Source organism: Lepisma saccharinum, chromosome 29 (genome assembly GCF_977018435.1).
Source record: "Lepisma saccharinum chromosome 29, izLepSacc3.1, whole genome shotgun sequence".
Taxonomy (NCBI): Eukaryota; Metazoa; Arthropoda; class Insecta; order Zygentoma; family Lepismatidae; genus Lepisma; species Lepisma saccharinum.
This window is the reverse complement of record NC_139257.1, coordinates 12964419-12981836: the sequence shown is the minus strand read 5'-3', so window position 1 is coordinate 12981836 and position 17418 is coordinate 12964419. Positions and strand designations below refer to the sequence as shown.

General features: G+C 35.5%; 1 protein-coding gene across 1 annotated transcript in view; it reads right to left on the bottom strand.

Annotated features, from left to right (window-relative positions):
* Positions 1-6999: 6999 nt before the first annotated feature.
* Positions 7000-17418, bottom strand: part of LOC145981208 (uncharacterized) — a 28221-nt gene continuing 17802 nt past the window's right edge. Inside the window, exon 3 of the mRNA XM_083114338.1 lies at positions 7000-9303. Within this exon, the coding sequence (XP_082970464.1) occupies positions 7662-9303 (1642 nt within the window). The 3' untranslated portion in view covers positions 7000-7661. The remainder of the gene's footprint in view (positions 9304-17418) is intronic.

The window sequence follows — 17418 nt, the reverse complement described above, 5'->3', positions numbered from 1 at the left end:
ACACACACACACACACACACATATATATAATACAGGGTGTCCCAGAAGTCTTTCCCTGATTACAAACTTTATTCATATCTGCTATATGCAAGGTAGAGATGTGAAAGTGCTGCCAAAATGTTGTAAAACTAACCAAGTTTTTTTGTTGCAGGTTTGAGTAATGTGGCTGTAGTGTAGCAGTGTCAATGCCCAGAAAACAGGAAATGTTCACAAATCAGGAAAAAGCTCAGCATATCCTCTCGTATCAAGAGACCCAGTCACCAATAACAGTGCAGAGGAACTTTCAAATGTACAGAATTCTTTCGTCTAGAATATCTGCCATCAATAAGTTGGTATTTAAAAAATGGAATTTATTTACATTCCCAAATCCTGTCAAGTCCAAGAAACATTGTATGGAAAGATGCCACCCGATGCCAAGAGCATTAATTCCGGATTCCTTGGCACTGACACTGCTACACTACAGCCACATTACTTATTTCTAACAGGTCTACCATTTTCTTGTGCTATATTTTGAGATAAATTAGTATCTACATTTGAACATTCAGCAGCTTCTGAATTTGTTACCTCTGGAGTTAATTGATAAATCACTGACATTATTATCAACACATAAAGTGTCACTTGATTTTTCTTCTGAATTCTGTGTACCATCTACAACATTTTGATTGTCAGTCAGTCAGAGGTAAAATTATATCGGAAGACATGTCAGTGTTGACATCTGTCCCATCGACACATGATCCTGCAACATTTTCAAGGAATATAACACTTCTTGCTTTAAAAACATTACCAGGATTTGAAGCATCAACTAATCTATAACCTTTTGTAAAGTCACAGTATCCCACAATAACGTATGATTTTGACTTGCTATCCACCTTCTTTCGTTGATGGTTTCATGTCAAAACATATCCTGTACAATTAAATACACAAAGATGACTTAAGGGTTCTCGGAAGGCGCAGTGGTAGCATTGCCGCATTCCGGTCCCGGGTACGATATGCGGTGGAGGCACATAGTGATTCAGATTCCACTGTAAACTGTAGGTCCAGTCCCGATTAGTCAGATGCATTACCGACTGAGCCACCATGGCCTTCATTAACTTTATGTCCTGTCCACGTTTCCTCTGTAGTAGTATCTTTAATTGCAACTGTAGGACAAACATTTTTCATTTTTTGAAATTGCTTCAGCCCCAATATCTCTGACTGAGATTAGCATCATGAAGCATTGTTCTAGCTTTTCCTACAATTGCTCTGTTTATGCTCTCAGCAACTCAATTTTGTTGAGGAGTACATGGAGCACTTGTCTCATGGATTATACCATGTTCACTGAGATATGTAGAACATTTCTTGTTACACTATTCTGTACCATTATCTGATATAAGTTCCTCATTTTTAAATTACACTGATTTTCTACAAAAGCTTTGAACTCTACAAATTTTTCAAATACTTTATCTTTAAATTCAAGAAAATATACAAAACTCTTCAGAGTATAATCATCAGTAAAAGTAAAAAAAAATATTTTGCACCACCCCAACTTGATTCAAACATTGGTCCACAAACATCAGAATGTATTAACTCTAGTTTTTGTTTAGCTCTTTTTGCCATTCCCTTGGGAAAGGATGCAGTTTTCTACTTCCCCTCAATGCAAGAAATGCATGGTTTTAGGGTGTCATCCTGAAAACATACTCCATGAGCTAAATTATCTCTCAAAGGTAACATTCCTCTTAGTCTGGAATGACCTAAACGTTTATGCCACATATCTTGTGATGCATTAACTGACAACACAGCTATTGTCTCTTTACAATTTTCAAGAGAATTTACAGTAGTATTGTTTAAATTCATCACAGACAAATTTCCAGCCTGGTCTAACTTATAAATACCAGCTTTGTTGCTGTATATTTGGAGTAGCCTTAATCTCAATATCAGATATATTGTAACCACTACACCTCTTGTTATGAAAAAGCATAATCAACTTTTTTCAGTTACAATGTTAACAGACAACAAATTAGCAGTAATATCTGGAACATACATCACTTCAGATATTAACTTCTGCACATTATTTTTGAGATTTACTTTCACATCACCAATTCCATTACTTATCACCTTTTGATTATTTGCAATGGTAATTTCAGATCATTTAGAATTTGAATATTTAACAAACAAATCTTTACTTTTTACTCATATGGGTCATTCCATGTGACTCGCGTTACAGTTAGACGCATGATATTCTTAAAATTAAAATTCGTCTAACACTCACATAAAAGTTATGAAACTCTTTCTTCCTTATAGGTTGTTAATCCCCTAAGGCTACATAACCTAAGTACTTACGAATGCAGAAAATGTGGCTTTTAAATTTAGTATGATTTTTTAAATTGTTGTGACATGTGTTACATTAATGGGCATCCGAATTGTCAACATCTACATTTTACTGGAATTCTGCTCTTCTATAATAACTAGGAATTTAATTTTTTTATATAACATACAACAAACATCAATGTCTGTTACCAAACACAAATAATAGATACAAAAATAGGCCTTTCATGATAATAAATGTGATGTGACACGCATTACAAAAAATGTGACTTGTGTTACATTTAGATCAGCAATTAGAAACGTTAAGTATAACTACAATAAGTACAATAGTACTAAGTATTGTACTATAACCTTAGTACAATAGAACTCACAAGAATGTAGATTTTATATTTATTGTGATTTTTTTATATGGTGTGACACACATTAGATTAAAATAGACAGTCGTTTTGTCAATATCTACATTAAAGAGAACACCCGATTTGTCAACATGTACATTTCACTGGAACTATGATCTTCTACTAGAGTATGCAATAAACATCAATCACACAAATAAACATAATACATACATGTATGCAAAAAGAACCCTTTTATAAAAAATATATTAGTGACTCACGTTACAAAGAATTGTGACTCATGTTACATTTAGTGTGTAGGCAAGTTTCAGTTTTTCTAGTCCAATCAACAATATAATTAGAGGGTAGAGTTACTCTCACACAAGTTACAAGAGTAACAAGTCACAGAGTAACAATAAAGAAATAATACTTATTTCAACAAGTGTGCAAAATGGAGAATTACAATTTATATAATTAAAAAAGAAAAAATGTTGCAAGATACTTCACAAAATGCAAGAATGAAAATAAAGAATTACAATTTATGCAATGAAAATAAACATTTTGAATTACAGTAACAATACTGAGATAAGAAAATTAATTTCAAAGTACAGGAATCAAAACAAGTGCAACACAAATTATACAGTATAAGCAGTGAATGTTTGGTAAAACTAGCCTACACAAATTTATAATGGCCATGTGCATTGACACGGGTGGATATGTGTAAAATATTTTGTTTGGTGAGCAGACAGGCTGAACTTCGCCCATGAATAAAGAAATTCTAATTCTAAGACGGCCAACAGAGTGTAATTTACACATATTACACAATTGTAATATAATTAAGCCTTGTTTCCATATTAAAAACACTAAGTTGCTGACCAAGGCAGTTGATACAGGGTTGAAACATTACCTGTTAAGTGTTTTTTATCTTAATAAACTGCCTTGGTCAGCAACTTAGTGTTTTTACATATTACTGAGTATTAGCTAAGAAAGTTCACAAAAAGAGTTGTTCTGTGAGTCATAAATTATGGATGTAACAGTAATATTCGTTTTTGAAGCACAAAGGGATGTCACACGCACCATATTTCAGCCAACCTCATATACAGTGGCGAAGCATGACATTTTTACGTAGTCATTGCAAGATTTGCCAAACGTCAGGGTCGATCTTTCAATAGAAAGGCAGGGGGGCACAATATTTCTCTGCGATAAATGCCAAGGTCACTGCCAATTCAATGTAAAAGCTCATATCACAGACCTTACAACTACAAAAGACACATAATTCTATCCCATACGAGAATTATTAAATATGATGGGAACTAAAAAGCAAACATCTCAATTGTCGTGTTAAAAGGTAAGAAGAACCTTTATGGTTCGCCGCCAATTGTTGCTTTAATAATGAAAAGGAGGTTCATATCGTTCAATGTGTGCTTTTCCTCATAACAAGTGGAAATAGCAGACATTCGAGTGGTGTGCCCAGGATTTTCAAAGAGGGGGAGGGAGTTACGTGTACTTTTTAGTAGTCATTCCTGAAGTCCTCATTTTACCATCTGTTTCTGCCTTATATTTCTTCTTCTTTTTTCAAAGAATATTGAGCCTAAGCAGAATTATGATCCTTACCATTCCTCCTTTAGCACGCCACTGGACACTCGGAAGAATCTTGATGACTCCAGACAAACCCTGCCGTAGCTGTAAACATGGGGATGGGGGCTGAAAATAGGGCCTGTTATGACCCAGACCTTCAAGAGTGGGGGAAAGTACAGGTCGTTGGACCTGTCTGCCTGTTCGGAATCATTCAGCTGTTCTCAGCACTGGCAGAGACCAGAGAGATTCGCACCATTCTGCGATGAGCTGGGCCGAAGAACACCATTGCCTTCAATATAGGAAACTTGATGGGAGGGTTCGGCACGAGGGGTAGTACTGGGGCCTCATTTCGATGCGCTAAGATTAGCAAATCTCTTGCGTATTTCGAGCTGTTTCATGTTGTTGCCTGGCTTATTTCACACAAATATGCGAGTATTCTGACTTATTATTTTTACTCCTTCTCTAAAATACATAAAATGCAATATTTTTATTATTTTCTCACCTCTGCTCATACACATCGTGGCTTTCGTTACACCTGCTTTTGCTGTATATCAGGCATTTGCAACAAAAGAAGAAACACATATTGCTCTTTTTTCATTGTGGTATTGTTATAGAAACATGCAAACTGTATATTTTGCAACAGAAGTAATTTGTTTTATAAATACTAGAAAAAATGTGTGTTTGTGTGACTCACGTTACTACTATGTATGTGTTTTAAAATATTGTTTTCAAAGCTATAAAACTTAATGCATTTAAATTGGTGTTCCTGAGAAATGAGTACCTGATTTAGTTCTTTCCAATGTTGCAAAAGTAGATAGTGTAGCAACTGTAAATCTACTTGTCATCAACTGCAATAATCAAACATTTCCTCCCTTGTTTTTCACCTACATTTTATCGAACTTCACAAGGAAGTAGAATCAAAACTTGCAATTTGTATCGATTTCTAAAACTGAAATGTGATATTCTTGTCCTTTACCAACATGCCTGCAAAAAATCATGCCAAAATGAACAGTTTTAATTTTTCAGTGCTATGTCCCGCTTTTCATGGAATGACCCATATGTGAAGTACACCCTGAATCTGGTAATAAGTTTCTTTCTTTATTTTTTTTTTGTCCTCTTTTACATGGCGAAGTTAAGGCTGTGGAGCCTTTTCTTCCACTTGACGATGCTTACAAAAAAAAAATTGAATGTGGAATATTTTAAATATTGAAAAAAAAGAAAAAAATATATAACAATTACAGAGAAATAAGAAAAAAATACAAAGAGAAAATACGTATAAGAATGGTAATCTAACCTATAGATACAGGCATACACACACACACACACATTTTTGCCCTTACATATACTCACGTACAAACAAATACGTAACATTACATTTACTTAAGCAGAGTCCAACATTACACTTACTTAAACACAGTCCAAAACGGTGTACTTTGATGATAATTCGTCAAATTCAAAATCAGTTATCATCATTAAACATTTTACTGGTATAAGCACTGTGGGCAGTCAACAACAATGAACTATTGTGTTGAGAAGAACTTGGCCCTTGCTTCGTAACTGTAAACATATTATGGGCCTCAAAACTGACTGGAAACTTACGAATTTAAAGTGAAATGAAATTCGACTCACTGTATGACTGTCCACCTCTATTACGTAATCACGATTGGAGTCATCATTGTTCTTACAGTGTATGTAGCATTGAATTTGTTTGAATTTTCTTGTTACCATGATTTCAGTACAAGAAATATCACACAGCACAAATTTCGATTCAAAGCTTCACAAGCACTACATGCATTATCATGTCATCAGTCATGAGTACATCACAAAAATGTGAAGAAAATTTCCACTCTCCAAAGTACATTGCAGCGGGCTCATAAGTCACCTGGCCTGGACCCATAACCTGTTAAATTTTAAGCCATTATTCAAAACTGATACTGCATAATTATTAATACGCTGAACTGAACAAGATGGATTTCAAAAATATTGAGTCCCTTCACAGAATATATCACATATATGAAAAATTTACGTGAACATATTTGAGTATGAGAATTTTTTAAAGAAAACATTTTAACAATATGACTACAGAAAAGAAAGATTTCCACAATAAACTCATTCCCACTTGAACAGTGAGTCGAACTTCATTTCTTTTTAAATTCGTAAGTTTCCAGTCAGTTTTGAGGCCTATTAATATGTTCTCAATATGTTTACTCAGTGTTGACCTCAGTTTTGCAATCCGAGTTTCAGAAGTCAGGCCTGGGTTTTCATTGATTGATTGATTTGGTGTTTTAAGTCCATTTTATGCACAGTAAGGGTAATCGGGACTGGATCTATAGCTTAAAGTGGGATCCGAACCACTATGTGCCTCCACGAGATATCGAACCCATGACCCCTTGATTACAAGGCAACGACGCTACCACTGCGCCATTCCGGAGGCCTGAGGTCTGGGATAAGTTGCCTCCAGTTATGCATATTTTAACACAATTTTATGCATTCACGAACATAGCAAAGGCTGACTTATTGTCTTGTGAAGTCACTGTTTTTATAAGTCTACTAAACATGTATTGTTTAGTACAAAGGAACTGCATAGGAAGGTATATTAGGTACATAGGTATTATAAAGGTATATTAGGTACTTTTACTTACAGATCATGATAATGTTATATAGATATAAGCTCTTAGGCATGTGAACAAAACAAACGAGTGGTAAACTAATGTTTAATTATTTACTGATTGGAAGTATTCAAGTATAATGTAAACATAAAAAGAGCAGATTAATGGAAGCCTGCATGTTACTCAACTTATGAATCATTCACAAAATATATTAATAATCTAAACTATATAAGCATTGTAAACTTAAGAGTTCATTTTTATATGTTTCCTGATCTGAAGATATACAATTCTTAAAACATTATCTTGTAGGTGTAATTAGGTTATATCCCTTATGCTAGATGTTGGATGCTCCGAAAAGTCATTGAAAAGTCCTTTCACTAGGAAATTATTATCTACATGCTGAAGTATCAATGAGCAAAGCCAATGAACTAGGGGTTTCATGCTGAAGGTGGTATAGTAGCTGTTGATCCTAAAGTGGCTCTGGTAAAACAAAGTAAGTTGCAGTCTGACGAAAGGTTCTCTCGATTAGGGGAAAGAAAATACTGATTCTTTACACCACATTAAAAAAATCTAATTTTTCAAATTATTTAATGCACCTTAAATATACGCAGGAACACAAAAGGCTAAACAAGTATAAAACCTTCAATATAATATAATAAATGTTGAATAGGAAATAGGCTTTTAAGCTGTATGAATTTCTGAAGATCTTGCTTCCATGCAAATGACTTCTTACACTTCTTCCGAAGGGCATCTCTCCAGTATGAATCATTAAATGTTCCCTAAGATTTGACTTCAGTTTAAATGCATTATCACACACTGAGAATGCATATATGAATAACTAAACGAGTTTCAAGACGTTCCTTCCATGTAAATGACTTTTTACATGTTGATCACACATGGGGCTTTTCTCTCCTGTATGAATTGTTAAATGTTTTCTAAGACTTTCCATCTGTGTAAATGATTTGTTACATGTTGAGCACAGGTAGGGTTTCTCTCCAGTATGAATTGCTAAATGTTTCCTAAGACCTTCCTTTCGTGCAAATGATTTGTTACATGTTGAACACATATGGGGCTTCTCTCCAGTATGAACTGTTAAATGTTTCCTAAGATCTGACTTCAGTGAAAATGCATAATTACACACTGAACATGCAAAGGGTTTCTCTCCAGTATGAATTATTATATGTTTTCTAAGATCTTCCTTTCGAGCAAATAATTTGTTACATGTTGAACACACATAGGGCTTCTCTCCAGTATGAATTATTAAATGATTTCTAAGAACGTCCTTTCGAGCAAATGATTTGTTACATGTTGAACACACATGGCGTTTCACTCCAGTATGAACTGTTAAATGATTTCTCAGACCTCCGATCCGTGAAAATGATCTGTTACATGTTGAACACACATGGGGCTTCTCTCCAGTATGAATTATTAAATGTTTTCTAAGATCTTCCTTTCGAGCAAATGATTTGTTACATGTTGAACACACATGGGGCTTCACTTCAGTATGAATTATTAAATGTTTTCTAAGACCTTCCTTTCGAGCAAATGATTTGTTACATGTTGAACACACATGGGGCTTCACTCCAGTATGAACTGTTAAATGATTTCTCAGACATCCGATCCGTGAAAATGATCTGTTACATGTTGAGCACAGGTAGGGTTTCTCTCCAGTATGAATTATTAAATGTTTTCTTAGATCTTCCTTTCGTGCAAATGATTTGTTACATGTTAAACACACATGGGGCTTCTCTCCGGTATGAATTGTTAAATGATTTCTAAGACCTTCCATCCGCATAAATGATTTGTTACATGTTGAACACACATGGGACTTCTCTCCAGTATGAATTATTAAATGTTTTCTAAGATCTTCCTTGCGTGCAAATGATTTGTTACATGTTGAACACACATAGGGCTTCTCTCCAGTATGAATTATTAAATGATTTCTAAGAACGTCCTTACGTGCAAATGATTTTTTACATGTTAAACACATATTGGGTTTATCTTCAGTATGAATTCTTAAATGTTTTCTAAGATTTGACTTCTGTGTAAATGCATCATTATACACTGAACATATGAAGGGCTTGTCTCTAGTATGAGTTCTGGAATGTTTTCTAAACTCTTCCTTGCTGGCAACATTGTGAGTTTTCCAATGCTTTCCAAAACTTTGTTTCAATGCTGAAGAATTGATACAGGATGAACACAAAAAACCCTTTTCACCACTACGAACTTCTGAATATTCCATGAGACATTTTATCTCCTTACATGATTCCTTGCACATTGAGCACTCAAAAGATTTGGATCTGGTATAATTTTGTACGTGAACCTCAGGTTCACATTTATCATTATACAAATTACTTCCATCATTCAAAGTGGCAAAACCTTGAGAGATTGAAGATTTTGTAGATTCTCCTTTCCTTGTAGATTCTGGAGTAGTTCCACTATTCTTAGTTGCAGAGCTGAATGCTGTCTTCAGAGTCGAGCTGCAAGAAAGAAATTCTTTTTGAAGTGATTTGGGTTTGAAGTTTTGGGTTGAAACATAAGTGTCTCTAAGATATGAATGTATATAATTGTTTGAATATTTTCATTGAAGAGCACATTTAATCAATGTATTCATGAGGTATAATGAAGGAAGTTAGACAAGAGGCTTGTGTGATGATCTCTTTAATCTGTTCATTAACCTGTCACCTTCATCGATTGCCACCAAGTTATCCCAGGAATGTGCTGCATTTCATATTGCTTCAATACTGAAGCTATAAGGAACGTTACGAAAGTAGCCTCGCTGATAAAAGGACTGGAGGAGCAATAATCTCTAGTCAGGCATGAGTATAAATGCGAAGTCCGGAAGGACATCGCTCTCATTTCGCTCACAGTTTTACTCAGATACTACTTCGATACACTTGGTGCAGGATAACGGAGGACAAGTTGGTAAGAGTCGAAGTACGGATTCTGACATGATATGGACACAGCATACGTCGTCATCTAGAACAGGACTCTACAGGAACTTTGGGCAGTTATGATAAGTGTGGAGAGAGCATTCTCACTCAGATATAACTTATCTTTTCCTTCATGACCGGGCCACACCCCGTTTTGAAATTGTTATGAACCGTGAACCTCTCGCTTTATAATTTGATGTATCCCGATGACCCTGCATCCCCGATCTTCATTTGAGTCACACTTCATGGTGGAGATGCTTTGAGCTCTCTTGTAATTTTGTACACTCCAGTACAAATTACCTATAAATTTTACCCCCCCTCCCAACTAACACTTTTCCTATACAACTTTGTACTGTTTTAATCAAGAATAACCACTCAACTATCACTTCATAATGGAGATGCTTTGTCTTTTTCAAACCAATTTGTACACTCCCGTGCAAAACAGTCATAAATTTTAAAGAGTTCTTCCCAGTCCCCAGATTTTTTTTTGTTAATTAACCTCACCCGTCGAGCATTTTCATTGCGTTCCAAACGTAAAGTTCAATTACATAATGCTACAAATAACTATTTTAATTTGTTTAGTGAATTTTTTTTTTTTTTTTTTATCCTGATGTAAATGTATACTTGCTGCGAACTTACTTACACCTTCCCCCATTTGTTCTTCTCTCGCGTAAGAATAGCGTATGAAAAGCTCACAAATAAACTTGCTTTACGACCTTGACCATTCCCTAAATCAAATCCTCGAATTACCTACTGCATTCACAGAACCCCCACCCCCCAGTACAACCCATAAATACCACAACTTCACCACCACTAACTATATCTAAGACTGCTAACACAGCCTACCCACAATTCCTTCCTAGAAACACCCAAAATAATATGTAAAGCACCCGTAAACAGTACTTGCAGTAACAGACCTTCAGAGTTACCACCTACAATGACCAGTATATCCCAAGCATTGTATCATCATCCCTTTAGTGGGCAAAATCCTCAAGAGATCAAGCAATTCTTCTTTAAATTGGAGGCGATTGCAATCACGACGCTTATGTACGTAACAGAAAAGAAATCTCTAGTATTGCAGTACTTTCCTGAGGCATCTGAAGAACAGATTATATCGTATATAATAAGTGGATTGCATTCAGAATTTATTGGATGCTAAAGTAACAACACATTTTTTAAACAGAAGATCTGATTTCCCATTTACAGAATTTTGAACATCAAGAAGCATTAATTCAGTCTCGTTTAGTTGAAGAACAGAGGGATATAGAGTGCACATTAGCACAAACAAGGTATAATCAGATAATGACCTCTACCGCCTCTCCCCCACTTCCCAGGTGTTCATTCCCGATCCAAAGCAATACCTATTCCCACACCGCTCATGCATGTCCAGCACATTCCTCAAGTCACTCAAAGTTCAAACCCACCTGTCATGCAATGTAACCAACCAATGCTCGCATACTTTACCCCAGCAAAACAACATGTATTGTCACCCAGTTAGTTCACTAAGTCCACACTATGTGGAGCCTCAATCAATGCCAAAACAGAAAATAAGTGACAAATGGACTCCTAATGTCAAAGTAAATCAAGTAGATGAGATTACAGCTCAGGTACAGGGTTTATGTCTCTCCGTGAAAGAAACACAAATTCCCAGCTCTGTATTTGACTTTTGCGCAAATATCCTCGAATTTGTGTGTAACTCTAATAACACAGCAAATAACAAGGATGAAAGATATAATAGTGAGGGGAACAACAATAACTTTCCCACTCACAGAAACAACTACAGGGCTAATCAAAAGGATAATACCGTTCAAGCACAAGAGGTCAATCTAAGGGTTCTCAAAGATTTAAATCAAGGGGACAATATAGAAATATGGCTAATCGGTAAACACTAATGTACCGCACTGTTTGTTCTGTTGTAGAAACAACCACGAGAGCTCAAGATGTTTTATAAACCAGATGAGGCTAATCCGTTAAACTGAATTCATCTTCTATGTGCTGGAACAATCCCGAAGATAAAATCAGGTCAGATACAGTTCCAATAAATTAGATAAACAGGTTGCATTATATTCACGCCAACATTCAAGAGCAACAAATTGATTTACTTGTACAGATTTGTATATTTCCCAGGCACTTACTCCAGTCCAAAGTAAAAACATATAATGTTCACTCCTTCATTCAAGGTGTTACAGGAGCAAAACTAACTGTCACTGAGATTGTAGCTTTTCCTATCACAATTGGCAAATACAGATATATACACACCCTTTTAGAATAGTAGAATCTAAAACACTCGTTCCAATCTTAAGAAATGATTTTCTAAAGGCACAAAGGTGTGATATTTCACTAAACAACAATACCATTACCGTTAATCATTTAGGACATATATCGAAGTGGAATATCTCCAAAATTAAAGAAACTACTCATACAGTGTCACACGACATTTTTAATCAAATTGAGAATGTAAATGTATTTAAAAGTACAGCTACAGTCAAACAAACAATTCAGATGAATCCACACACCCGAACAAACATCAACTGTATTTCCCCCCTTTCCCAACTTGAACAAAAACCCAACCCTACCACTTACAAATACAGATAAGAATCGCAACAATGATGATGAAAATGAGCTTTTCCACAATTTTTTTTCTAGTCAGAAAATTTTGATATCAAGACAGCACAACGTAATGACCTCATTTGCAAGAAATCGTCCACATCTTGGAAGGAAATCTCCAAAGTAACTTTACATTTGAGAAACTTTCCTACTCTTTTGTTTTGAAAAATGACATTTTGTACAGGAAAACGAAAATAAAAGCAGGATTTAAAGACAAGTTATGTATCCCACAAGCATTGAGAAAAGATGTATTTCAATTAGTTTATTGCAATTCCATGATGTCAGCACATCAAGGTTGTCACAAAACTTATAACCTTATGTTGTCACTTTAATATTTTCCAAACATGAAGAGGTACGTTTATGATCAAGTTTGTTTTTGTATCCCATGTCAAATTGCAAAGAGACCACAAGGATCAACCCCCCACACTCTCCAGATCTCACCCCCACCTCCCTTTCTTCTCGCCAAATACACATAGTTCTTTGTGGACCATTAGTATCCTCTAAAAAAACAAGCATAAATACCTTTTGTCAATGATAGATAGCTGTACTAGGTACGCTATCACTACTACTTTGCCTAATCATGATGTACAATCTATTGCTTCCGCATTAGTAGATAAAGTTTTTCTTGTATTTGGAATACCAGATATTATTTATCTTGATCGTTCTTCATCGAACTCGAGCATATTGATGAGGGAGCTTGGAAACATCAATGATGTTCAGTTGAAGTATATTGACACTGCTGGTCATTTAAGAAATGGAATAGCTGAAGCATCATTCAATTACTTGAAGAATATAATGAGGATATACTAGAGAAAAAGGATGAATGGGGTAACTATTTAGTTACCTTCAGTCATAATATTAATCTTCATTCAGGACTGAGCCACAGCCATTACTATGCATTATTTGCTCACCATCCCAGAGTTTTGGCAGATGCTGTACTTCCTACCAACCCTGACAATATATCCCTTTCAAACGCACAGACACTCGAACAGCTGACATCAATACGAAAGACCAGTGATCAGAACGCTACATTTTATAAGTAGCTTCGCTACAACTACAGCTACTCTTCCAAAATGTAGCTTCGCTACAGCTACAACTACATTTACCAAAAAGTAGCTCGCTACGCTACTCCTGTTCGCTACTCGCTACTTCGCTACTTTTGCGCTACTTCTGTATTAAAAACTTAAACAACTATATGGCTATTCAAAAGAAGCCCTAGTATGATAGTTGTACGTACTGAAAAATAGATTCTGTTATTTATTACCATGATTCCCTTCATTCTATAATTTTTATAGCAGTGTTACTTCAGTTACATAATTTTAATAAAGTGTTTGAAAATAAAGTACCTTTGTAAGTGGCATATCAATTCAAAAAACTAGGTCTTACACGTATCCGTGATGTTCTGATTGTCATCTAAAAAATATTTATGCGACAGACTTCTTTTTAAAATTAATTGGAAGAATATCACATGTATCGAAATTAACTAGAACGTGTTGCACAAAATGGGAATAAGATAAAAATGTGATATGTAGCAATATAATCTTCTTAACTTAAACAGAATGTTATTTGGGGGATGGCGGATATTTGCTCGAACCTTGAGGATAGCTGGGGGATGCTTCTAATGGTATAAATGAGAAACAGGTGGAACAATGCTTTACGTAAGTCTTTCTGTTGAAAATGCTTCCCCGAAGACACAGTGGAAATTGTAATTGTCACCTTGTATTCAAATTGCCCCAGGTTCGATACCTGGCGGAGGGCACATGGTGGTTCGTATCAGACTCGATCAGCTGATTTGTGCATAAAGTGGACTCAAAACAAACACTAGGAAAGACTCCTAGTTGGGGAAGATGGGATCCTCCTGCTCCTCCATTCCCCACTCATCATTCTTCCCCATTCTCACAATTAGCCAAAAGTGGTAGAAAACGGTCATAGATAAGAAAATAACTAAATAAGCAATGCATCCTCATTGCCATGATTAGAAAAAGTTACAGGAAAGGGACGCAAAAGTAGGAAAAATACATAAATTTGAAAACTGTGTATTTTAACAAAAAAATGTCATTTCTGTAGGAAAGTCAATAACTTGTACGTTTTTTTTACAATATGATAAAATATATTGAGGAAACTGATGTGTAAACCCGAGTGTTCTAAACATATTGTAATTTTCAAATTTGCGAACAAATATCATGACCAAAATAATTGTAATTCCAGAAACAATCGTTTTTGTAACAATAATTTCTTGCCTGTGTGATCCTATACACTGACAATGATCAATGCTGTTAACGTACTGAACCATTGATTGCTGGCACTATTGCTTTGTCAGATTAGTAGAAAATGGATCGCCCGTTTTTGCACTGTAAGTTGTGTTTTACACAGTAATTATCGATATTTTGCTGTCTGTTACGCCATCGATATCCACAGGATTTGTTCCAGGGGAGGCACAAACGGGGCATTTTTTCCTGGCGGTGTAGCAAATGCAGCATGATTCTCCCCAAAATAGCGATGCAGCTAAAATAAATGGCTATTAGCCTGAATATATTCATATAAGCCAGTTAGATATCTGGATATTAGAATTATTCAGATGCTAATGAAATAAATTACGCAGCTATTTATAATCTGCGATATAAAGATATTTATAATCAAGATTATCTGTATTTGCATGTAATGGACTTTGTCTTTTTGAGTCTCTTGCAAAAGTAAGCAATATTGTCATTTATTTTTGACGCCGTTGCCACATTAAAAAATTAACTCAAAATGCTGAGAAAAAATTTAGCTGTAGCGAAATTTTCGCTACAACTACAGGAATTTTCTAGCTTCGCTACCGCCACAACTACAATTTAAAAAATGTAGTGCCGCTACAGCTACCGCTACAAATTTTGTAGCTAGCTACAGTAGCGACGCTACAAGTAGCACGCTACTTCCGACCACTGCGAAAGACAACACATGAAAACCTTCACAAACGATTTGAACAGGAAAAACATTATCCAGACAGACGCCCCAGGTTGAATACTCACCAGGACAACTTGTTTGGATAATGGATTTGACCCCAACACCTGGTGTCACAAAGGCGTTTGATTCCTCGTATAAGCACAAGGGCACTATCAAACTCAAAACAGATGGGAACTCATATGAGGCCACTTTCATTGCTGGTCGTGGGAAACCTAAAACAGACAGGATCACTGTATCCCATCTAAAAACCTAGGTATGATGCCGATAATTGAGCATATTTCCATTCTGCATCACTTTGTCATGCACAACTTCAACTTGTTACCACAGCACGCTTGAAAGAGAGCTTTACTCCCCACAGAATCTCCCCTCTCCCTCCCCCTCCTTCTCACCTAACAAACTCATGCATCAAAAAGTTAAAACAAAATAATAATAATGTACGACTAATGAAAATTCCCCCCTTACCCCCATGAATATTTGTAGTTTACTTGCTTATTTTTAATTATTCATTTTATTGTTTATCATATTGCTCAAGTTAATCAAAATGGATGAATACCCCACATAAGTCAGAATTAATCAATAAGTTTTGATTTGACTCACTGCGTATCCAGCGAGATTGGTATTCACGGCTTTGTTTTCTTTTCCATTCGCCCGTACATTTTACGCTTCGAAAGAAAGAAAAAGTCAGGAAGTAAATAAACTGAATTGGCAATCGTTGCCATGCTAAGTCCATAAGTCACTGTTGCCAGGTGAACTGTTTACATTTGTAACTGCCAGCACTGAAAATGGATCACTCCTGTCATGATAAATAAGTTCAAGCAACTTGTTCTTACCAGCATTGTATAAGTGAACTCTTACCTCCACTTTATGTTATGTAATGGAACGTTCACCCTTTAAAATTATCCCCGTTTTTTTTTTTTTCATTTCATCAGTCGTCCTTGTTTTTAACTCTTATAATTCTATTGCTATTATTTACATTTCATTAGCTTACATATCGTTAGGGCGAGTCAGGAGCACGTTAATACAATTCCTGTACAATTATACTTGACCCATTTTACATACCTGTTATCTTACATAAAATACTAGGAGGAAATGCCTAGTATATACACACACTAGATTTTTCTTAACCTAATTTCCCCTTTTTCTTCATTTACAGACAAGGCACTGAGATGTCTCTAACATACACAAATCTCACCCTAATTGTGATAGCTGCAATAATGATCTTATTCCTCATCTCTTCTTCATATTTAAGTCATGTTGCTGTAGTTCCACAGCCAAGCCTACGACCACCAAAATTTCAATCAAACTGACAATTAATTCCCCCATTGAACTACAGTCTATTTCTTGTGCCCCCACGCCATCTTCTCATAGGTCATTGGAGGAACAATCTTCCCTCATAAAAACTGTCACAAAGTAACTTGGGTTTCACCAGATACCATTACAGAAAACCAAATAGACCATATAACAATAAGCAGGAAGTTTAGGAAATCACTAATGGATGTAAGAAATAAAAGAGGAGCAGATGTAGCCAGTGACCATCATCTTGTGGTAGTCAAATTTAAGCTAAAAATAATGTCAACATCCAAGAAGTTTGAAGGAAGAAAAAAGAAAATTAATGTTCAAAGATTGACAGAGAAAGAAAAACAAAAGGGATTAAAATTAGAAAAAAATAATAGATTCCAAACTCTCTCAGAAAGTACACAGCATGAACCAGATATTGAAACAAATTGGGAAAATGTGGAGAGAATCTACTTAGAAACTGGAGAAGGTACTTGGAATTAGAAATCAACTACAAAAAGACTCGATGTCTCAAGACACTTGGGAAGTAATAAGAAATAGGAAACAAGCAAAACAAAAAATAAACCAAAGCAGAACAAGATTACAGAAAGCAGCAGCCCAAACAGAGTACTCGGAAATAGATAAAAAGGTGAAGAAATGTGTGAGGAGAGGTAAGAGGAAATGGGTAGAGGACTTAGCACAAAATGCAGAAGAAGCAGAAAAGAGAGGTGACTTAAAACAGTTATATGACATAACTAAGAAATTATCCAGAAAAACATTCAGGAAGAGTAAACTGGTGAGAGATAGAAATGGTAATCTATTGCTAACCCAAGA